Source organism: Gopherus evgoodei, chromosome 2, assembly GCF_007399415.2.
Source record: "Gopherus evgoodei ecotype Sinaloan lineage chromosome 2, rGopEvg1_v1.p, whole genome shotgun sequence".
In the NCBI taxonomy this organism is placed as follows: domain Eukaryota; kingdom Metazoa; phylum Chordata; order Testudines; family Testudinidae; genus Gopherus; species Gopherus evgoodei.
In genome coordinates, this window is record NC_044323.1 from 275,726,708 (window position 1) to 275,746,273 (window position 19,566).

At 44.4% G+C, this 19,566-nt stretch overlaps 1 protein-coding gene across 1 annotated transcript in view; it reads left to right on the forward strand.

The window, feature by feature from the left end:
* Window positions 1-19,566, forward strand: part of FER1L6 (fer-1 like family member 6) — a 119,787-nt gene that overhangs the window by 27,362 nt on the left and 72,859 nt on the right. Inside the window, exons 9-13 of the mRNA XM_030553793.1 lie at window positions 782-968; window positions 4,869-5,061; window positions 6,000-6,346; window positions 10,750-10,858; window positions 13,339-13,525. Coding sequence (XP_030409653.1) covers window positions 782-968; window positions 4,869-5,061; window positions 6,000-6,346; window positions 10,750-10,858; window positions 13,339-13,525 — 1,023 coding nt within the window. The remainder of the gene's footprint in view (window positions 1-781; window positions 969-4,868; window positions 5,062-5,999; window positions 6,347-10,749; window positions 10,859-13,338; window positions 13,526-19,566) is intronic.

Genomic DNA, 19,566 nt, shown 5'->3' on the forward strand with positions numbered 1-19,566 from the left:
AAAGTCCTTTTCTCCTGTTTATAGAATACATGCCTTGCTTGTCTAATCTGGGCTTGTTTTAAAAGACGTCTCTGTATGTGCTGCTGTGATGTGCTGGGGGGGTGGGGACAGGAGAGTTCTTCTAATTCCACCAACAAATGAAATGGAGGGATTATTGTCAGTTCCCTGCCTCTGAGGGAGTTCATTCTCATCTCAGGATACTGCTAACTCCCTGCCTGAATGACTTGACTGGAGCCATTTGAAATATTTCTGAACAGCAATTTTTTGCCTGGAGAATGCACCAGATTGCAGCAAACTTGAGGGTTTTTTTGTTTTTTGTTTTTTTTTAAACCACCAAAAAAACCCAACATGATAGGAAGACATTCCTTATCCTCCTATTGTGTGTGCTTGTGTGTATTCTTTATATACATGTACAAACACCGCCCCCCCATTACAAGTTACACACACTGTGTGCCGTGCTGCCCTATCACTATTCTCAATATATTTTACAGGAACAAAGTATAAACATTTCTAGCAGGGGCACTTCATAGACATCTGCCTGCCAAGTAGTGTTGCCGCCTTCGGCAGTTATGGTCACTAGAGAATGCCTTTATTTTGGTGGAAAAACAAATGCACACTCCATGTCCCCCATTTCCATCCCCCGCCTCCAGGACATGGTATTTATCACAAGTTACGCTGTAAAAAATGGTGTGACCCCTTTGTTAAAAAAACTGCCTTGGAATCACTTCATTGTCTAGCTGAGTTTTCATTCTGAGGGAAATGACTTTTTTTTTTCTTGTAGGAACCTCTTGATCCCCAAAGGATTTCCATCTGAAAGACCGTGGGCCAGATTTTATGTTAGAATCTATAAAGCAGAGGGGCTTCCAAAGATGAACTCCAGCATCATGGCTAATGTCACCAAAGCATTCATGGGCGACAGTAAGGACCTTGTGGATCCGTATGTGGTGGTCATGTTTGCAGGTCAAATGGTAAATTGGGACTGTATTGCTCACAAATGTAGGCCTTGCTTCCTGGCAGTTGAGTTACTTGCAAACGTTAAAGCTAATGCACTTTTACTTAGCGCAGGTCTACACTTAAAACACTGCATCAGCACAGCTGCAACAATGCAGCTGTGCTGCTGTAGCTCTTTAATGAAGACACTCTAAGCTGAGAGACATCTTCTCCTGTTGGCTTAGTTAATCCACCTCCACGAGAAGCGGTAGCTATGTTTGCTGGAGAAGCTATCCCATCAACATAGCACTGTCTACACTGACACTTAGATCGGTATAACTACATCACTCAGGGGTGTGGATTATTCACAGCCCTGCACGATGTAGTTATACCAAAGTAATTCTGTACTGTAGACCAGAGCTTAGTGTCTTGAAAAGTAGGATGAGTACATTCTTTTGTCATCTTTAGTGCCCAAATTGCTCAGAACCTGAGTAAATTGCTGACTTAATACCAGCGGTATAGTAGTAGGGAAAATAAAGTGCTGTAGATTCAGATTAATAAAACATGAAGTCATGATGCAGAAAAACTACACACTGTGGTATTATGCTAATGTGATACATCTAATTCGCTTACAGTCAAGAAAGGCTAAAATTCCCAAGGTGGCACAAACTAGATTCTAAGGCTGCATCTTTACTAATGAATTTCATAGCTCTCATTCTGTACTCTCTTCTGACGGTAGCTGTGGCGGAAGCTGTACTGCATACATAGGGCTCTAGTGGTGATGCTGTTTTTATTATTGTCCCTACAAATGAGGCCTGTTTGTACTGTAATTTCCACCATTGCTACCACTGGTGGAGATTCACTCATGCTTCATTTGGGCTAGGAAGTTTGCTAGGGCAGACAAGGTCCAAGGGCCTAGGTTCTTGCCTTATGTAATTTTTGGGTGAGCTAGAGTTCACTTCACTGCTCTTCTCCAGTGCCTAAAAATACCTGACTCTCATAGAAAAGTAGCTGGAGACCCACAAGTCATTCTCTAAGGATTTTCAGCCAGGATTGCATAGGGTCAGCCTCCCCACATTCAGGTCCGAAAGGAACTAAAGAAATGAATTGAATTTAAAAACTTTATAAAATCTTATAAAGAAACAAATAATAATCTAATTTTTACAGCATAACACAGCTATTTTATAATCCATAGACATTATCTTCACAGTTATACATAAATGAAATTAAAATCTGAACAGTTCGGTCCCCACAGAAACATAGTGAGAAGAAACTGAGAGTTCCCAAAAGCTTAGGTTTAGTTCACCTAAGTCTCAGTTAGTCTTTGATCACTAAATCTATACAATCTGCTGAGTCTAAGGGTATGATTACACTACCTGCCGGATTGTCTTGTCTAGTCTAGATGCGATAAATTGATCCCTGAGCGCTGTCCCATCGACTCCTGTACTCTACTGCCATGAGAGGCACAGGCAGAGTCAACGGGGGAGTGGCAGCACTCAACTCACCGCACTGAAGTCGATCTAAGTATGTCGACTTCAGCTACGTTATTCATGTAGCTGAAGTTGCATAACTTAGATTGACCCCCCCCCCCGCACCAAGTGTAGACCAGGCCTAAAACAACATCTTCCCTCCACTTGCTTGTAGGAATCTTCAGTTGGGATCCAGACAGACTCTTCCTCTGCTGAAATCACTGCTAGCCAGTCAGCTAACTCATTAACCAACCACTCAGTTAAATCACAAGTGTATAGATTTGAAGAAAACCCTGTTACAAGAAAATAGAAAACGGTGAATAGCAAAATATAAATGACTCTTTCCCCATTAGTTGGTGAATTGCACTACTTGAGACAATTTAACTAAAACAGTTTGGCTAAAATCAAAGCAACATTCAAAGCACACAATTAAAATAGAATAAATTATTTTTCCCTCCGAGTTTCCCCTTGCTATAATAACCATTGCCCAGGCTGCCCCGTTAGAGGGTTAACAATATCACTAACCTGCTGCAAAATACTTAAGTTAGGGACAACAGCCTGCTTCCTGCACCTGGGCTCAGCTTCCCAACTCACACAGGGCACATGGCCCTTTGCAAAGCAGCTGCCCTGACTACTCGCCCTCATGGAGTCTGACACCAGCATCAGGGAACCTATTGGAGCAGACACAAAACTACCACACCCAGTTCCAGAAGCTTCTGGATGTGAAGTGCTTAATCTGCCTAGCAACAATGACCCAGACATAGCTCACTCCTACCTCCCCCCAGTGGGTCTCTTGAAGAGATATCTTCCTGTTAGGCACATGGGTTATCCTTACACCAGTTTTACTTTGGCGTAACTTAATTGATTGGCATGGAGTTTGTCTTCATTACACTGATGTAACTGAGATTAGAATCAGACTGAACATTTACACCCATATTTTTTTCATTAACTTTTCATATCTGTTCATATGGAGGCTTTTGCAGAAATTCATATTTGTGCATGACCAATGCATTGCGACTGCAAATGAAGCCATTATCGCAGACTTCTAGCTTCCTAATTTGCACCCATGCTTTCAGTTCACGTGCACAAAGCTGACTTTCTGAATATGTAAAATTTTACACCTGAAAAAAATGTGGGTGCAAATATCTGACCTATTTGTGGGTTTGTGAGTCTTTGTGTACAGTTTGGGTTTTCTGTGGAACACAATTCTAATTATAGGGGTAGGAATTATCCAATGGTGTTTATTATCAGATGTGGGGTTTAGGATTAGGGCTGACCTCCCAAGAGTCTCAGGTTTTGCAGAACTGTCCTATTTTAACCCCCAGATGAAGTGAGTATTTCCTGCATTCAGGGCCATCCAGAAAGGGGCAGTTTGCCCTCGGCCTCTTGTTTGAGAGGGCCCCAAACTGAGTGGTATTGCAGCCTGGTGCACAGAGTTGAAGCACCACTCAGATTTGGTCCATCCACCCATCTGGAGCAGACAGGCCAGTCCTGAGTGATGCTGCATCTTGCTTTAGCCACGTGATATGTCAGGAGGCATGAGTTAGGGCAGATGGATCCAGGACTGCATGGATCCACTGGCTGTTCCTCTGAGAACTCAGAATACAAAAAACAATACTACAGCCAGAAGTTGCAGTAAGGTCGCTGGAACAGCCCTGCTTTCAGTTTCAGGCCTAGGTGGAGGATTCCTGCCCCTTTGGGCCCTCCCTGACATGCCCAGTCACATGGGATGCACATAGGGTGACCAGATGAGAGGAAGAAAATATCGGGATACATGGGGGGGCGGGTCCGCCGGTGGAGAAAAAAAAAAAAAAGCCACGTGCTGCAGATGGAGCGAAATATCGCAACAAATTGTGTCCTGACCAAAGATCGGTTGGGACGTGGGACAAACACCTAAATATCGGGACCTAAATAAATAAGTCAAAATGGGTCACAAGTGATGCATAAGGCCTTGTGCTGGCCTTCTGCACAGGGATAGATTTCACCTGACAGGTGATAACTGCGCTGACGTACCACTTGTTCCTTAGAACCGAAGTTTTAATTTAAAAGGCCACCTCCATGTGTGCATGGCAGAAATATCACTCTGAGTGCACAGAGAGGAATTGAACTGGTACACTGAAGAGTTACACATCGCACTAAACTTTACTAGTTCTGTGTGAGAATTCCAAGGCCAGGTGTGGCCCTTCATTAAATACTTAGGAGAAAACAAAGAAGGAAACTCCCACAGTAGTTATTGCAATGTAGCATTATGCTCGGTGTTAGCACTGACTAAGAGAAAAGCGAAGATGCTTTCAAGGTTCAGTAAATATACTAGACTGGAAAACTGTGCTTAAAAATTATTTTTATTTAGACCACGTTTTCTCTGTGATAGAAGAGATAGGGCTTGCTAGAGGACTTTGTTATACTCAGCATTGTTCTCCAGAATCTGGTCTAGCCTCAAGGTCTAGAGCTGCTGGTCTTTCATTTCAGGGACGAACAACAGTGCAAAAAAACTGTGCTGATCCTGTGTGGCATGAACAGATTGTCTTCAAGGAAATGTTTCCCCCACTGTGTCGAAGAGTCAAAATCCAGGTGTGGGATGAAGGTAGCATGAATGATGTGGCCTTAGCCACACACTTCATAGACCTGAAAAAAATCTCAAATGAACAAGACGGAGATAAAGGTAAAGAGGAAAAAGTTTGTTATAAAAACTCTTCTCCCTCCCCCCCACCCATGGGATAAAATTCACCAGCATGATGACTGGATACTAGTTAAGACCCAGTTAAGGGCTCCAAAGGGCTTTAGTGAGGGTTAGGCCTTTTGTTGGTTGTATGAAAAATCCTACTTTATACAGAGCTGAATCTTTTTGTGTGTTTAATGGAATGGTGTTGTCCCCTTTGTTACAAAGACTCCTAAATAGCATCATTTTGATCAGTATCTAAAAGGATTCTTAACCTTTCTGGCAATGTGGCCATGACCTGTTACCATGTGGCATTTCTATTTCAGTTAGGGTCAAATGATGTGAATTCAGGGCTAATGCCAAAGGCACTTGCATTGCCAGGCAAACAAGTATGTATCACTTTTCAGGGGCATCTACTCAATGGCAACTATTTGTTCCTAATTACTCAAAAAAAGAAAAATAAGCCATTTTAAAGTGTCATAGAGCTAAATCCTCTCCCCAGCTCCCAGTCCAAGTAACAGGATGGGCATTGGAACGCCTGGTCCAAGGATAGGGATCTTCCCCCCACATCCCAGTCTCAATCTGCAGAGCATGAAGGGAGCCACTCCAGGGCTCTGGCGCCTCTCCTATTCCATAGAGGGAATTGCTGGAGGAGACTCATTGTGGCAGATAGTCTGTTTCATGCTGCACCACCCCAGTCCCTAGGTGACAGTACATAGGTTTCCCCTGTGGAGCAGTGCTCTGTACTGTATTGGGGTATGTACATGACTACAGCCTCCCCAAATCCCATTCTGCAGCTGGAGAGACACCAGCACCCATAGAAGTGGGGTCAGATTGAGCCCCTTTATGAGTAAAACTCTCAGAGAACAGAGTTCTGCAAACAATGTGTGAGAGCGTGAGAGCTTGTAATGCAAATGTTGTAAAATATGCATCATCTCCAGGGTTCTTGCCTACCTTTGGACCAGCTTGGATCAATCTCTATGGCTCACCTAGGAACCACTCCCTAATGGACGACCACCAGGAGCTCAATGAAGGTTTTGGGGAAGGCGTCTCCTTTAGAGGTCGCCTCTTAATTGAAATTGCAGTGGAGATACTTTCAGGGGGAGCGCAAGAGTCTAAATTTTCAAAGATAATTAAAGAGATAAAGTTACCTTCCAAAGATAAAGACTCCAAAGCATCTAAAGGAAAAGAGAAAACAGACAAAGCAGAGGATGGGAAATCATCTTCTCCTTCAGACAAGGCAAACTCCACCGAGGCGGAAGTTGAGCCCTTCGATGTGCCCGCTGAGGTTAGTTTAAAATTTAGAGATTGTTTGATGCTTGGTTCAAAGTATGTAGCTAATTGACAAACTTAGGTCCTAGTCATGCAGTCAGGTCTGTAACCTGGATGAAGTGGGGTTCATATGCTCACATCCAGTTACAGGGTTTGCCATACAAATAGATCATAAATTTATATATGTCATTAATATCTTTTACTGAATAGGATGGAAATCATTATTTACTATAGGTACGGTACAAGCACTTGCATATAGGCTTTGCACACATATAGGAAGATTCAGTCCCATATCTTCCTATTGTGGGGATTCTTGCACCTTCTTCTCAGGCATCTGGTGCTAGCAACTGTCAGAGACAGAATACTGGACTTTTTGGACCATGGGTCTGCCCCAATATGGCAATTCCCATGTTCCTAAGTGCTAGACCTGAAGTGTTCATCATCTAATGTTGAGTAGCTTTATTTAAGCACCCACTTTCAGTCTTGGGGGGTCATAACAGGACACACACATTTAAAAATTAGGTTCCTCATTCTCTCTTGGAAATAAACTGTTTCCGAAACAGTGGGTAGACACCAGCAGTGGCTTTACTGTGCGTCCGTGGGTTCAAGTGCACCCACAGAAATAATGAAACCAAGGGTGCAAAAACACTGAATGTTTTTGATACACTATTGATAGGTGTGTGTGGCTTCACGTTAATCATATTTGGGTATAGACCCCAAGAGCAGAACTGCACTGATAAATGTACATTTTCACAGGCAAATATACACTTCTTCTGGCCCAGTGCAGAGGGGAGGCCCATGGGCGAGATCGAATTCTGCCCCTCATTCACCTTGCAGCAGCAGCTCCTATCTCGGGGCGGGGGGGGGGGAGAGCCTGAGTCTGGCTCCCCACTCTGGGCATTGTGCACGAGATTGCAGCACCACTCATGATGATGAAGGGACAGCCAGGCCAAACCAGAGTGGCATTGCAATCCTGTGTGCCAGGTCGCAATGCTCAGAGCAGGGAGTTGGGCCCAGGCCCACAGGACAGGAACTTCTGTTCCAGGGTGAGGTTGGGGCAGGCTTGCTCTCCAGCCATCCCCTTACCTGTGGCTTCTCCTCCACACCAGGCTGGGATTAGGGTTGTGGTGCTGGGGCAGAGCATGCTGCTGTTGGTAGCTGGCACCCCCTCAGCAATTTATTGAAGTGCACTCATTGAACTGGGAGTCTCGATTCCACCTCTGGTGAGTACCTTTAATGGGTATCTGAGCATGGTTGACAAAAGGCTCTACTGTGTTAGTGTGATATGAAGGGGTAGAAACTAGCCTCTCTCAGGTCTAATACCATCAGCATTTCCTTTCTTTAGGAACCTCTCTCTTTATTGTCATTCAGGATGGAGAATGAAGCTTGCAGACTGCCACCACAGTAGTGAGGGCCACCTTCCCTGAACTAGGGCCAAATTGTGTGCTGGGGTAAATGGATATCACTCCATTACCTTCAGTAGAATATCACCTATTCACACCAGCAGAGAATTTGGCTCACAGTCATTAAGGCCACTAGCCTCTCCTCCTTTAACTCCCTTCTCGAGGCCCACTTCTGCTGCAATACCTACAAGAAACTGGCAACTAATAATATCTAGGTACAGAGCCAGCAGAGGTAGTTGGGATTGATAGACACTTGGTCTGATTGTTTCTTTTATTTATGCTAATCAGTAGTAGCACCATTTAAGTCACTAGTGTGAAACTAGTGGAAGTGTGAGAAGCAGCAGCCTAACTGCATGTTTTCCCCTCTCTCTTATCCTTCATGTGGCTTCTCTTCTGGAATTGCGAGTGTACCACCGACAGATCCTAGTCGTCAGGATCAAACCTGCAGCCTCTGGAGCTCAGTGCCTGAGCCTCTACCACATGAACTAAAAGCCAACTGGCTGTTAGCTAAGGCTGTAGAGCAGACTCATTTAACTCTCTCTCCCTTTAAGTGTCTCGGAGCCTCTAGATGGGACAGAACACCACACCCAGCAGGTGTGTGGATTACATGAGCTCTTTGGAGCTGGGATCACAACTTATTATGGGCAAGATTTTCAGCTGCTGTAAATTGATGTAGCTCCATTAACTTCATACAAATTGAATTAGGCTGATTTACATCAGCTGGGGCTCAGTCCCTTTCTGTTTTAAAAGGGTCTAGCGCAATGTGAGAGGGGGGTCCAGTGGCTACAGCTCTAGACTGGACTTGGAACCCCAGGTTCAATTTTCTGCTCTACCATGGTGACCTTGGGCAAGTCATTTAGGTCAGGTCCTTAAAGGCTTCTAACTTAGGAACTTAAATACCTTTGAGTGTCCGTAACTCAGTTCTCCATCTGTTAATGAGGGTAATGAGGTGTTCTGAGGATAAATACATTAAAGATTCTGAAGTGCACAGATAAAGTAATAGGGACTATAGAAGTATCTCACATAGATAAATACACACTACTGTAATGCCAATTAATAGTAACAATAAGGATTTATTACAGTCAAGATAATTGTTAGCAACTGGTGTCTGACTCTCAAATTCAGAATGAATAAAATGCAATAACATCTCCATACTGTTTGATAGTCTTTCCTTGTTGACATTCAATTATATTTCCTGCTGCTGTAGACAGAATCATTGTATTACAGATATGTAAAAGGGAAGTCAAGAATGCTGGAGATTACAAATAAACGGAAAAGTGATAAAATGTGCAACATTTTTGAGGTATCTCTGCAGATTGGGGTAAATCACTGTGCCTCATAATCTGACATTACTGACTGAGCACAACACCAAGAACATAATGAGCGTTCAAAATTTATTACTTTTGTAAATGGGAATAGAAGAGTGTGGCGCAGATTCTGAATCCTGGTTTCACTCATTGCCATATGCTTCATGGTAATGTTAAAAAAAATTATGCAACAGGGAAATGAAAACTGAAATTCAACTTAGAGCTATCCCCTGCAGCAGTACACTGCATACTTATTTCAAGACATATATACATTGGGCTATACCAAGAGCGGTTTGTTCCTTTGAGAAAGGCAGGCAAACAAGTATTAAAATACACATGGTTTCTTTCATTCATTGCCCCATTACGCAGTCTTTTAGGAGACTCACTGGGCCAACTTGTGCTCGGATTTACACTCAGTAAATCAGCATTCCCACAGTGAAAGAAAATATCAGAGAACCATCCACGCTAACACTGTGCTTACAGCCTTTGAACAACTAAAAGTGTACTGGGGTCTGATCTGAAGCCCATTGAATGAGAAGACTCCCATGGATTGCAATGGGCTTTGGACTGGGGCTCTGATACTGCGAGGTGCTGAGTGCTTCCTGAGAAGATGCTGAGCACCTTCAAATCTCATTTACTTGAGAATGCTCAGTATCTCCCAGGCTAATATCATTCTAGGGTACATTACCAGGAGTGTTGTATGTAAGATGAGGGAGATAATTGTCCTGCTCTACTCAGCACTGGTGAGGTCTCAGCTGGGCACCACACCTAGGAAAGATTCAGACAAATTGGAGAGAGATCAGAAGAGAACCATAAAAATAATAAAAGGTTTAGAAAACCTGACCTGTTAGGAAAGTTTAAAAAAACTGGGTATGTTTAGTCTTGGGAAAAGAAGGCAGAGGCAGAACCTGTTAAAAGTCTTCAAATATGTTGAGGGCTGTCATAAAAAGGACAATGATCAATTATTTTCATGCCAACAGAAGTTAGGACAAGATGTAATGGGCTTAATCTGCAGTAAGAGTCATTTAGGTTAGATATGAGGAAAAAATGTGTAACTATAAAGATAGTTAAACAATGGAATAGGCTTCCAAGGGAGGTTGTGGAATCCCCATCACTGGAAGTTTAAGAATAACTTGGACAAACACCTGTCACTGATGGTTTGAGCGGTTTACTTGGGCCTGCTACAGCAAAGGGGGCTGGACTAGATGGCTTCTTGAGATCCCTTCCAGCCCTACACTCTATGATTTTATGAAGTGACTCTGAGGAGCCACAAGGGGGCGGCACAGATGTGAAAACTCTAAGTGAGAATTCATTAGAATGTTACATACTGTAGTCGAACTACATCATTGCTCTGTGGAAGTTATATTGCCACAATAAGCTTAATATGACTTATTTCAAGAGAGTGAAATTTCACTGTTGCACTGAAACAAAAATAGACAGATAATTTGTCTGATTGTATGACAGTAAATGAATGTGCTGAAACCATTCACAGAGGCTTCTGTGCAGTGCTCTAATTGTAATGAAAGAGGTGCTGGGGATCAAGCAATTAGATGCCAAGGCTCAAGCAATTTTTTTTATTTTCATAACTGATGTGACAAGCCCAGAGGCACTGGGGCTCAGCCCTGGCAAGTCTTGGCATAAATTAAGCACTGCTTCTGTGTACTAAGAAAACAATAAAAGGTAAAACCAATGTCATTTCCCCCCCACAGATCCACAAAGAGGACTCTGAAGAATTCCTTCTCTTTGGGGCATTTTTTGAAGCCACGATGATTGACAGGAAGGTTGGAGATAAACCAATAAGCTTTGAAGTTTCTGTTGGTAAGGATGTGTAAAACGCTTCTCCAGTGAAGGAGTTAAGTCTCAGTGCATGAAGGTGACTATGTTATTGAAGGGGCTGACTGCAGAGAAATACCTATAAATTTCAATTAATCTCTGAACGTCATGGCACTGGCATTTCCTTCTTCCACTTAATCTGAAAGCACCGAGCCTTCAGTCACAGTTGGATTCCATAGGTCCAAATCTTCTCATCTAGCACCATCTAGCATAGTAGACTGTGTCTTGGGTATCTCTGTGAGAGTGATGAATCACAAGGACTATTCTCCCCAGGCTGCAGATCGCTTTGCAGCAGCTACTGCAGCTCCCATGGCTCTAATAGATCCTCTCTGCAGAGGATCTGACCCAATCCTACTGACACCCTGGCCCTTCCTGCATGCTTGTGTAGAGGAGATCAGTGCAGATCTAAGAATTTCCTCTAAGAAGCCTGGCTAAATCCTGCCCTCTACTGGTTCTGCTGCACAAGGGCTCCTCTGCAGCTGTGGTGGCGGGGCCAGGATTTGCCCTAAGTGCAGCATAAAGAGAAAATGAAAGATCTTTTTATAAATGTTAGCTGAACATTTCCAAACCTCAGAAAGATCAGTTCCAGGTGAATGCCTGGACTGATCCTGATTTCGCCTGAAGGACTTTGCTCATCCTTTCCTGGTTTACCTGCCTAATGAGGTCTCTGTGCACAGTGACAGTCCCATATTTTCCTTATGTCCGCTCATGTGTCTGGACATGTGTTCCTTCTGAAGAATGTGAGTGCAGGGAGTGACCTCGTAGGCAAACAAAGCAATGTGTAATATTGACTTATGCTGACATTCAGTGGGAAAATAAACCAAAATTAACAGCAAGCTCATTTGTGTACTTGTGCAATAAAGGCCAAAGATCAGTTCGCATTAGGAATTAAAACTGGCAGTAAGTCTGGATCTGAAAACTGGTTCTGGCACCCTCCAGCTTTGTGCGTGTTTGGAATTGGGATCCAAATGTGGCTAAGAGCCGTCAGGCTGAGCCAAAATCTAGGTGAGAACATTGTAGCGTCTGAGATTCAGACCCCAATTTCAGCCTCAAGCCCATCTCTAATTAAAATTGTAATAGACAGGTTGATACATACCCTCCTGATGTCAACTGACAACTGCCCTCTCTGGTACATTTCTATAGGGATGACAGTACTGTTAGATGAAATTTGTGCATCATGAGTGCAATGTGTTCCCCACAGCACTGCTGTTAATAAGGCCCCCTCTGAACCCATACAATGCTAAATTAGCTTGAATGAAAACAGGCTTTAACACATCTGAAAACAGCTTTTGTAATTATGATCCATGTGTTGCAAAGAGCAGATACAATCACCATTGAAATTTCATACACACACTGGGAGCTGGGGCTACAACTCTGTACTATCCACTCCAAATATTCAGGCACCTTTTAGAATTTCATTAGCTAACGTCGGTTCCATATTCTCTCTGTGGGCCAGCTACTAGAGGGCAGCATCACCCATTCAAAGGCAGCACATTGCTATACTTTGTACAGCAGTCCTATATTACCATTTAAGGGAAGTAACCACCTTAGCCTTATTAATCTTGCTGGGGTGGAGCCTGGACAGATAGATAATGTGGCTAACCCTTGCTGCCATAACCAATAGACAACAGAGCATTGTCAGAATAGTCAGCTAAGTAAGAGGTGGGGGCAGAGGGGTTCAGTTGGAATCACTTTGGTTTTTTTTTGTACACGGGGATTGTCTGCTTTGTGCTTCACTCCAGAAATTCTACAAAATAATTCTCTGGCTCTAACTTTGTAATGAAATCTGTAAAAATATCTCAAACTTCGCAGAGCTTTTAACTAAATCCATACCAGCTGGATCCCAGATATTCACCAGTCTCTGCACTCATTATCAGGACATGCTCCCTCCGATCCCTGAATTTGCCAGAGGCTAATGTTTCCATTTAACAGTCTCTTGGACAACACGGATGTCTGTTGTGAGCACATAAGGCTTCACAGTATTGTAAAGCTTCCCAGTGTAAAACTATTCCAAGAGGACAATCCAGCTCCTGCTGCATATGGACCATCATACAGTGGTTAAACCAGTGGTTCTCAAACTGTAGACTAGGGATTACTGGAAACAGATTACCCAGAGAGCTGATCTGTGGAGATCTGGCAGGTCACTTGGTGCTTCCAGGCTCTTTACTGCAAAGAAAAGCTCCTGTAAAGACAGCTAGAAAAAAGGAGCAGGAGTTAGCTTAGGTATCTCTACTAGGGGCAGTTCCTGCACAAGAGTAGGAAATAAGGAAATGGGAGCTGCCCTAAAGGACTGGAACAATTAAATATATCTACATTCCTATATCACTTTTTAAAAACAGGCTAATACAATTTTGGGGTGCATTAACAATAAAGCAAAGAAGAGCAGTTCACTCAGGTTTATCACCCTATCTCCTGCGTAGCCTGATTCCATCCTCTGCCCTTATAACCTTGTTTTGTATCTCTAGGTAACTTTGGAAATGTTATTGATGGAGTGTCACCAGAAGTTGGTAGTAAAAAGAAGGGACATGAGGGAGAAGAGGAAGAAAGTGCCCCATTACTGCACGAAGGGGAGGGTGAAGCATCACGTGACGTTCCAGTACCAATGATATCCACCACTCACCCTGAGAAGCCACTCCTCACAGAAGGAAATCGGTAGAACGTTTGAACTTCGTGACCTTAATGTGTAGCCTTCTGGCTTTTGCCCTGTAACACTAGGATGTAGGTTTTTTATTTAACAATTGCTAACAGCACTGAACAGCCTATTGTAGAATGTGCTAAAACGTAATTGGCCGGTGTAAATCAGGAAAGCCCTATTCAAGTCAATGGATCTGCCTTGGGTTACACGAGCTGAGGATCTTGGATCAAACGTGGGTTGTCCTTAGAACTTTTGATGCCTTTAACAAGACTATATTACAGTGCCACATGGTACAGTCAGAGAAGGGAGAGTAGCTTTTTCAGTACAGTTCAGTACAAATTTAGGGCCAGAGTCCAATACCCTTAATGACAGTGATTAGTACTTTATTCTGTAAGTAGCTCCGCTGAAATCAGTGAGACTACATGAAGAGCAGGTTTTATTCAAGTGAACAAGGGTATCAGAATCTGGTCCTTATTTTGCAGATAATCAGATTTCCAAAACATTTCAAGATCTAGAAAATAAGATTTAAACAACAAATAATAGCACAGATGGCGGGGGGTTGGGGGTGGCAGAGAACAGAAGAACAGACCATGGAGAAAAGATGGAGAGTTGATGGAGCAAAAAAATACAAAAAAGTTTGCAGATGGACTTGTTAAAGTACAGAGGTGATTTTCTCTCACACTCACACATTTCATTTCATGTCAAAGATATCAGTAAAACACAGTAGTTGATAGAACTATTCCTGGCATTACTGAGTGCCGAGCAGAGGAAGTTCTATAATACAGGAGGCCCAAAACTTGACAGTATCTCTTCCTGTAGGCTTCAAGGCACTGCCAGCAGGAGTTATAGACATAGGGACCATCTGGGAATTTTGGATCTGGATCTCTGTTTTGGTTTCTGAACCTGACAGGAATTCGGGTTTAAATAGCTGCAGTAAAAGAATGAAACACTCTTCAAAGCTGCAATCCATTTTTAGCTTGCTCAGATATTTATAAAGCTTTCTCTCATTAAGGATCCATTTCCCTCTAATTTTTGTAGATATACATTGTTTTTTATTTATTTATTTATTTTTCTCTTCTCATGGTGTCTGTAGCCACTTGAACTGCTAGGGCCATCAGACAGCAGGAATGTCATTGGTAATTGTAATCACTGTCACTGAAAGGGTATTCCTAATATTAATCAGTACTACAGTGGGACATTCAATATGTTAAATAAATATTGTGCTAACACCCATAAATTAACAGTAAAAACAGAAACAAAAAATCCAATTTGGCATTTCACACTGCTAACAGATTAACAAAAGTATAAAAAATGGCTTTCCCAACCAGTCATATGCAACTCCTCCCACCCGTGCAAAAGGCACCAGTAAATTGCCAGGAATTTTTCATATTTAATATAACAACGTATAACAAGGACAAACTAACCATGAAAATATGACTCTGTTCAGCTCCTCATAGCGAAATTAATGATAGGATCTCATGTCTCATTCTTCTAAGAGTACAGTGTTCTTTATCACAATAGGGCCAAATCATCCCCTCTACAAATACAAAAACAAAACAATACCAGCAACCCTTGAAAGGGTCAAGAAGCTCTGAGAATCGTAATTCAATGAGTTCCCATCATATAATTCCCTGGGGAATGAGTGTATGGATGGATTTTTTCTTTTCCCCAATAGTGTGGGCCAGTGTGGCCTTTTGTGACCTTATGTTGAAATGTTCCCAATTCATAGGATGTAGCTAAAGATGGGGTGCAATAAAACCCAGTTTAGTTTTCAGGTGCAAGTCTCTAGGTCAGTTACATTTAGTAGCAAACCACTAGGTGACACTCTGAATGATACAACCCAACTTTATTAAAAAGAAAAGTGATTAGTTAAGCAAACAGGTATGCAATTACTACTTACACAAATGCTACTCTTATGCTCACACTCAGAGATGAAATGGTGTATTAGTGGGTGGCCAGTCCATTGACAACAGAGTGAAGTACACCCATTGTGACAAAGTTCCTCCTCTACCTTGGTGGGTCCTGTGCTTATTGCCAGATTTGCTCACCTCAGTGATCTTTCCCACAGTCTGGATCAACTCCTCCTGTGTCTGATCAGGAGTTGGGAGGTTTGGGGGGAACCCGGGCCCACCCTCTACTCTGGGTTCCAGCCCAGGGCCCTGTGGATTGCAGCTGTCTGTAGTGCCTCTTGTAACAGCTGCATGACAGCTACAACTCTCTGGTCTACTTCCCCATGGCCTCCTCCGAACACCTTCTTTATCCTCACCACAGGAAGTTCCTCCTGGTGTCTGATAATGCTTGTACTCCTTAGTCCTCCAGCAGCACACTCTCTTACTCTCAGCTCCTTGTGCCTCTTGCTCCCAGCTCCTCATACGAACTTCCTCTCCTCTGGCTCCCCCATCCCTGTCTGGAGTGAGCTCCTTTTTAAACCCAGGTGCCCTGATTAGCCTGCCTTGATTGGCTGCAGGTGTTCTAATCAGCTTGTCTGCCTGAATTGGTTCTAGCAGGTTCCTGATTACTCTAGTGCAGCCCCTGCTCTGGTCACTCAGGGAACATAAAACTACTCAGCCAGTGACCAGTATATTTGTCCTCTACCAGACTCTTGTACCCCACTGACCTGGGTTTGTCACACATCCCTTCTCCCCTGCTCAACACCAAGGAGTTGGGCAGCTTGGGATGCCAGACAGTGCACACGTGACAAGCCATCAGCATTGCTGTGACAGCTCCCTGCTCTGTGTTGCATACGGAACTGGAAAGGTTGGAGGGATAAGAACCACCTGGTCACCCTTGTGTTCTTCTCCTTGTTCTGCTGCATCCATTGAAGAGGGGCATGGTTGGTCACGAGGACAAATCTGCACCCAAGCAATTAGTAGCGCAATGCACCCATGGCCCATTTTACGCCGAGGCACTCTCTCTCCACCACTGCATATTTTTGTTCCCTTGGAAGGAGTTTCCTACTGAGGTAGAGAATTGTGTGTTCCTCCTCCCCGACCATCTGTGATAGAATGGCCTCCAACCCTACTTCCGATGCATCAGTCTGCAGGATAAATTCCTTGGTGAAATCAGGGGCTATCAGTACAGGGTTACTGCAGAGGGCAGTCCGTAGGTCTGTGAATGCTTCCTCTGCTGCATCAGACCATCTCACCAGATCAGGTCCACGGGCTTTCACTAGGTCTGTCAGGGGGCTTGCCTGTGTGACAAAGTGGGGGATAAATCGTCGGTAATACCCCACTACACCTAGGAGTTCCCGGACTTGTTTCTTGCGACGTGGTCGGGCCAATTTTGGATGGCCTCCAACTTATTCACTTGGAGTCTTACCAGACCTTTTCCCACAATGTGGCCAAGATATTTGGCCTCTGTAAACCCTACAGCGCACTTGGCAGGGTTTGCTGTAAGGCCAGCTCACCTGAAGGTATCAAGGACTGCTTCCACCTTCTCTAGGTGGGTTTCCCAGTCTGGGGCATGAATGACCACATCGTCCAAGTAGGCAGCAGCATAACTGTTACACGGGCATAATAGCTTGTCCATGAGGTGCTGGAAAGTAGCTGGGGCCCCAGGTAGTCCAAAAGGGAGGACAGTATATTGAAAAAGACCTTCTGGTGTAGAGAATGCAGTCTTTTCCTTTGCGTCTTCTGCAAGGGAAATCTGCCAGTACCCCTTTGTCAAGTCTAGGGTAGTCAAGTACCCGGCATTCCCCAGATGATCCACTAGCTCACTTATGTGAGGTATGGGGTACGCGTCGAACTGGGATACTCCGTTTAGTCACCAGAAGTCGTTGCAAAACCTTGTGGTACCATCAGGTTTGGGCACCAGCACGATTGGGCTGGACCACTGACTGTGAGATTCTTCGATGATCCCCAACTCCAGCATTTTTTTTACTTTTGCTTTTATTTCCTCCCTTTTGGCCGTTGGCACCCGATAGGGCCTCATTGTTATTCTGGCCCCAGGGTTCATGACAATGTGGTGATATGTCTTGGTTGTTCGACCTGGTTTTGTCAAAAACACATCTTGGTTCCGGAAGATCATCTCAGATACCTCATTCTTCTGGTCTGGTGTTAAATCGGGAGACACTCTCACCTGTTTGGAAGGCTTGTTTTCCTGGATAGTTATGCATGCCTCTTGTGCATGCCAGGGTTTCAGAAGGCTGATGTGATAAATCTGTTCTTGTTTTTGGCGTCCTGGCTGCCGCACCTTGTAGGTTACTTCCCCCACGGGTTCAACCACCTCATAGGGCCCCTGCCATTCGGCCAGAAGCTTGCTTTCTGCCGTGGGAATCAACACCATCACCCGATCCCCTGGTTGGAACTGTCGACTTTTGCCTGGCGATTGTAATAGGTTCTCTGGGCCTCTTGTGCCTTTTCCAAATGTTCCCATACAATAGGGGTGACACGGGCTATCCGGTCTCGCATCTGTATTGCATGTTCTATTATATTTCTCCCCTCATTGGGTTCCTCTTCCCAAATCTCTTTGGCGATATCTAGTATGCCACGGGGGTGACGTCCGTAAAATAACTCAAATGGGGAAAACCCAGTTGAGGCCTGAGGTACCTCCCGGATAGCAAACATAAGGTAGGGCAGTAGGGTGTCCCAATCCTTCCCGTCCCGACTTACCACCTTCCTTATCATAGCCTTTAGGGTTCGGTTAAACCTTTCTACCAACCCATCAGTCTGTGGATGGTAGACTGAAGTTCTCAGGGTATGTATATGGAGCTGCGTACAGAGGTCCTTCATTAGCTTTGACATAAATGGGATTCCTTGGTCTGTTAATATCTCCTTTGGTAGCCCCACTCGGGCAAAGATCCCCACCAGCTCTTTGGCTATCGTTTTAGAGGCTGTGTTCCACAGGGCAACGGCTTCTGGGTAGCAAGTAGCATAGTCCAAAACAACAAGTATATATTGGTGGCCCCGAGCCATCTTCTCCAGGGGTCCCACTAGGTCCATGGCTATTCGCTCAAAGGGGACCTCTATGATGGGAAGGGGTACTAAAGGTGCCTTCAGATGGGGACGGGGACTGTGCAGCTGACACTCCGGGCAGGACGCACAGTATCTCCACACTTCTTCATGTACTCTGGGCCAGAAGAACCGTCGTAGGACTTGTGCCAGGGTCTTCTCTACCCTCAAGTGCCCCCAAAAAAGATGACTATGAGCAAGACTTAATACAGCGTTCTGGTGTTTTTGAGGTATTAAGATCTGCTGTACCTTCTGCCCCAGTACTGATGCAACCTGGTATAAGAGATTCTTCTTCATTATGAAGTAGGGTCCTGGTCCCTGGGTTCTCCCTTCCACGGGGACCCCATCTATTTCAGTCACCTCCTTTCTAATCTTCTCATACCTTGGGTCTTCAGCCTGGTCCTGTCCAAAATTTCCTCTTCCGAGGCTAATCTGCCCAAGATCTAGGGGCCCAGTCTCTGTTGCCTCTACTGGTTCAGAAGCGTTAGGGTGGGGGTCAGACTCGGGTGCTTCTCCTTCCTAGGTGGCCTTCTTTTCAGCTGCTTGGGTCCACCTACCTACGAGAGTGACCCTCTGGCTTTGGGCAGTATTCGGGTTCCCAAGGCCTTAGCTGCCCTCCTTTCCCTTTTTGACTTTCTACCCTGTCTGGTCATGGAAAATAAATCTTGGGATATTTCAGAGAAGACTGGAGGTTGACAGTCTACTGTGGATGCTTCACTAACTTCAGGGTTCCCCTCTTTCTCCAATCCTCCTACTGGGAGTAAGTCTCTAAACCCTGGGAAGTCCCTCCCTATGAGTACCAGGTATGGGAGTTTAGGGACTGCACCTGCTGCTACCTCAGTAGTGTTCCCCTGAATCTCAATTTTTACTGGGATGGTGGGGTAATAACCAACTGTCCCATGGACGTATGTTATCTCCGTACGCTTAGCCTGCAACAGCTGACTACACTTCACAAGCTTCCCTGAGACAAGCGTGATAGCACTCCCTGAATCAACCAGTGCTGTGGTCTCTATCCCATTTAGCTTTACTGGTCTGGTGTACATGTGTGGGGTTAGTGAGACCCCCACAAGGTGGATTAGGGAGCATGGGTCTGCCCAGTTCCCCAGGTT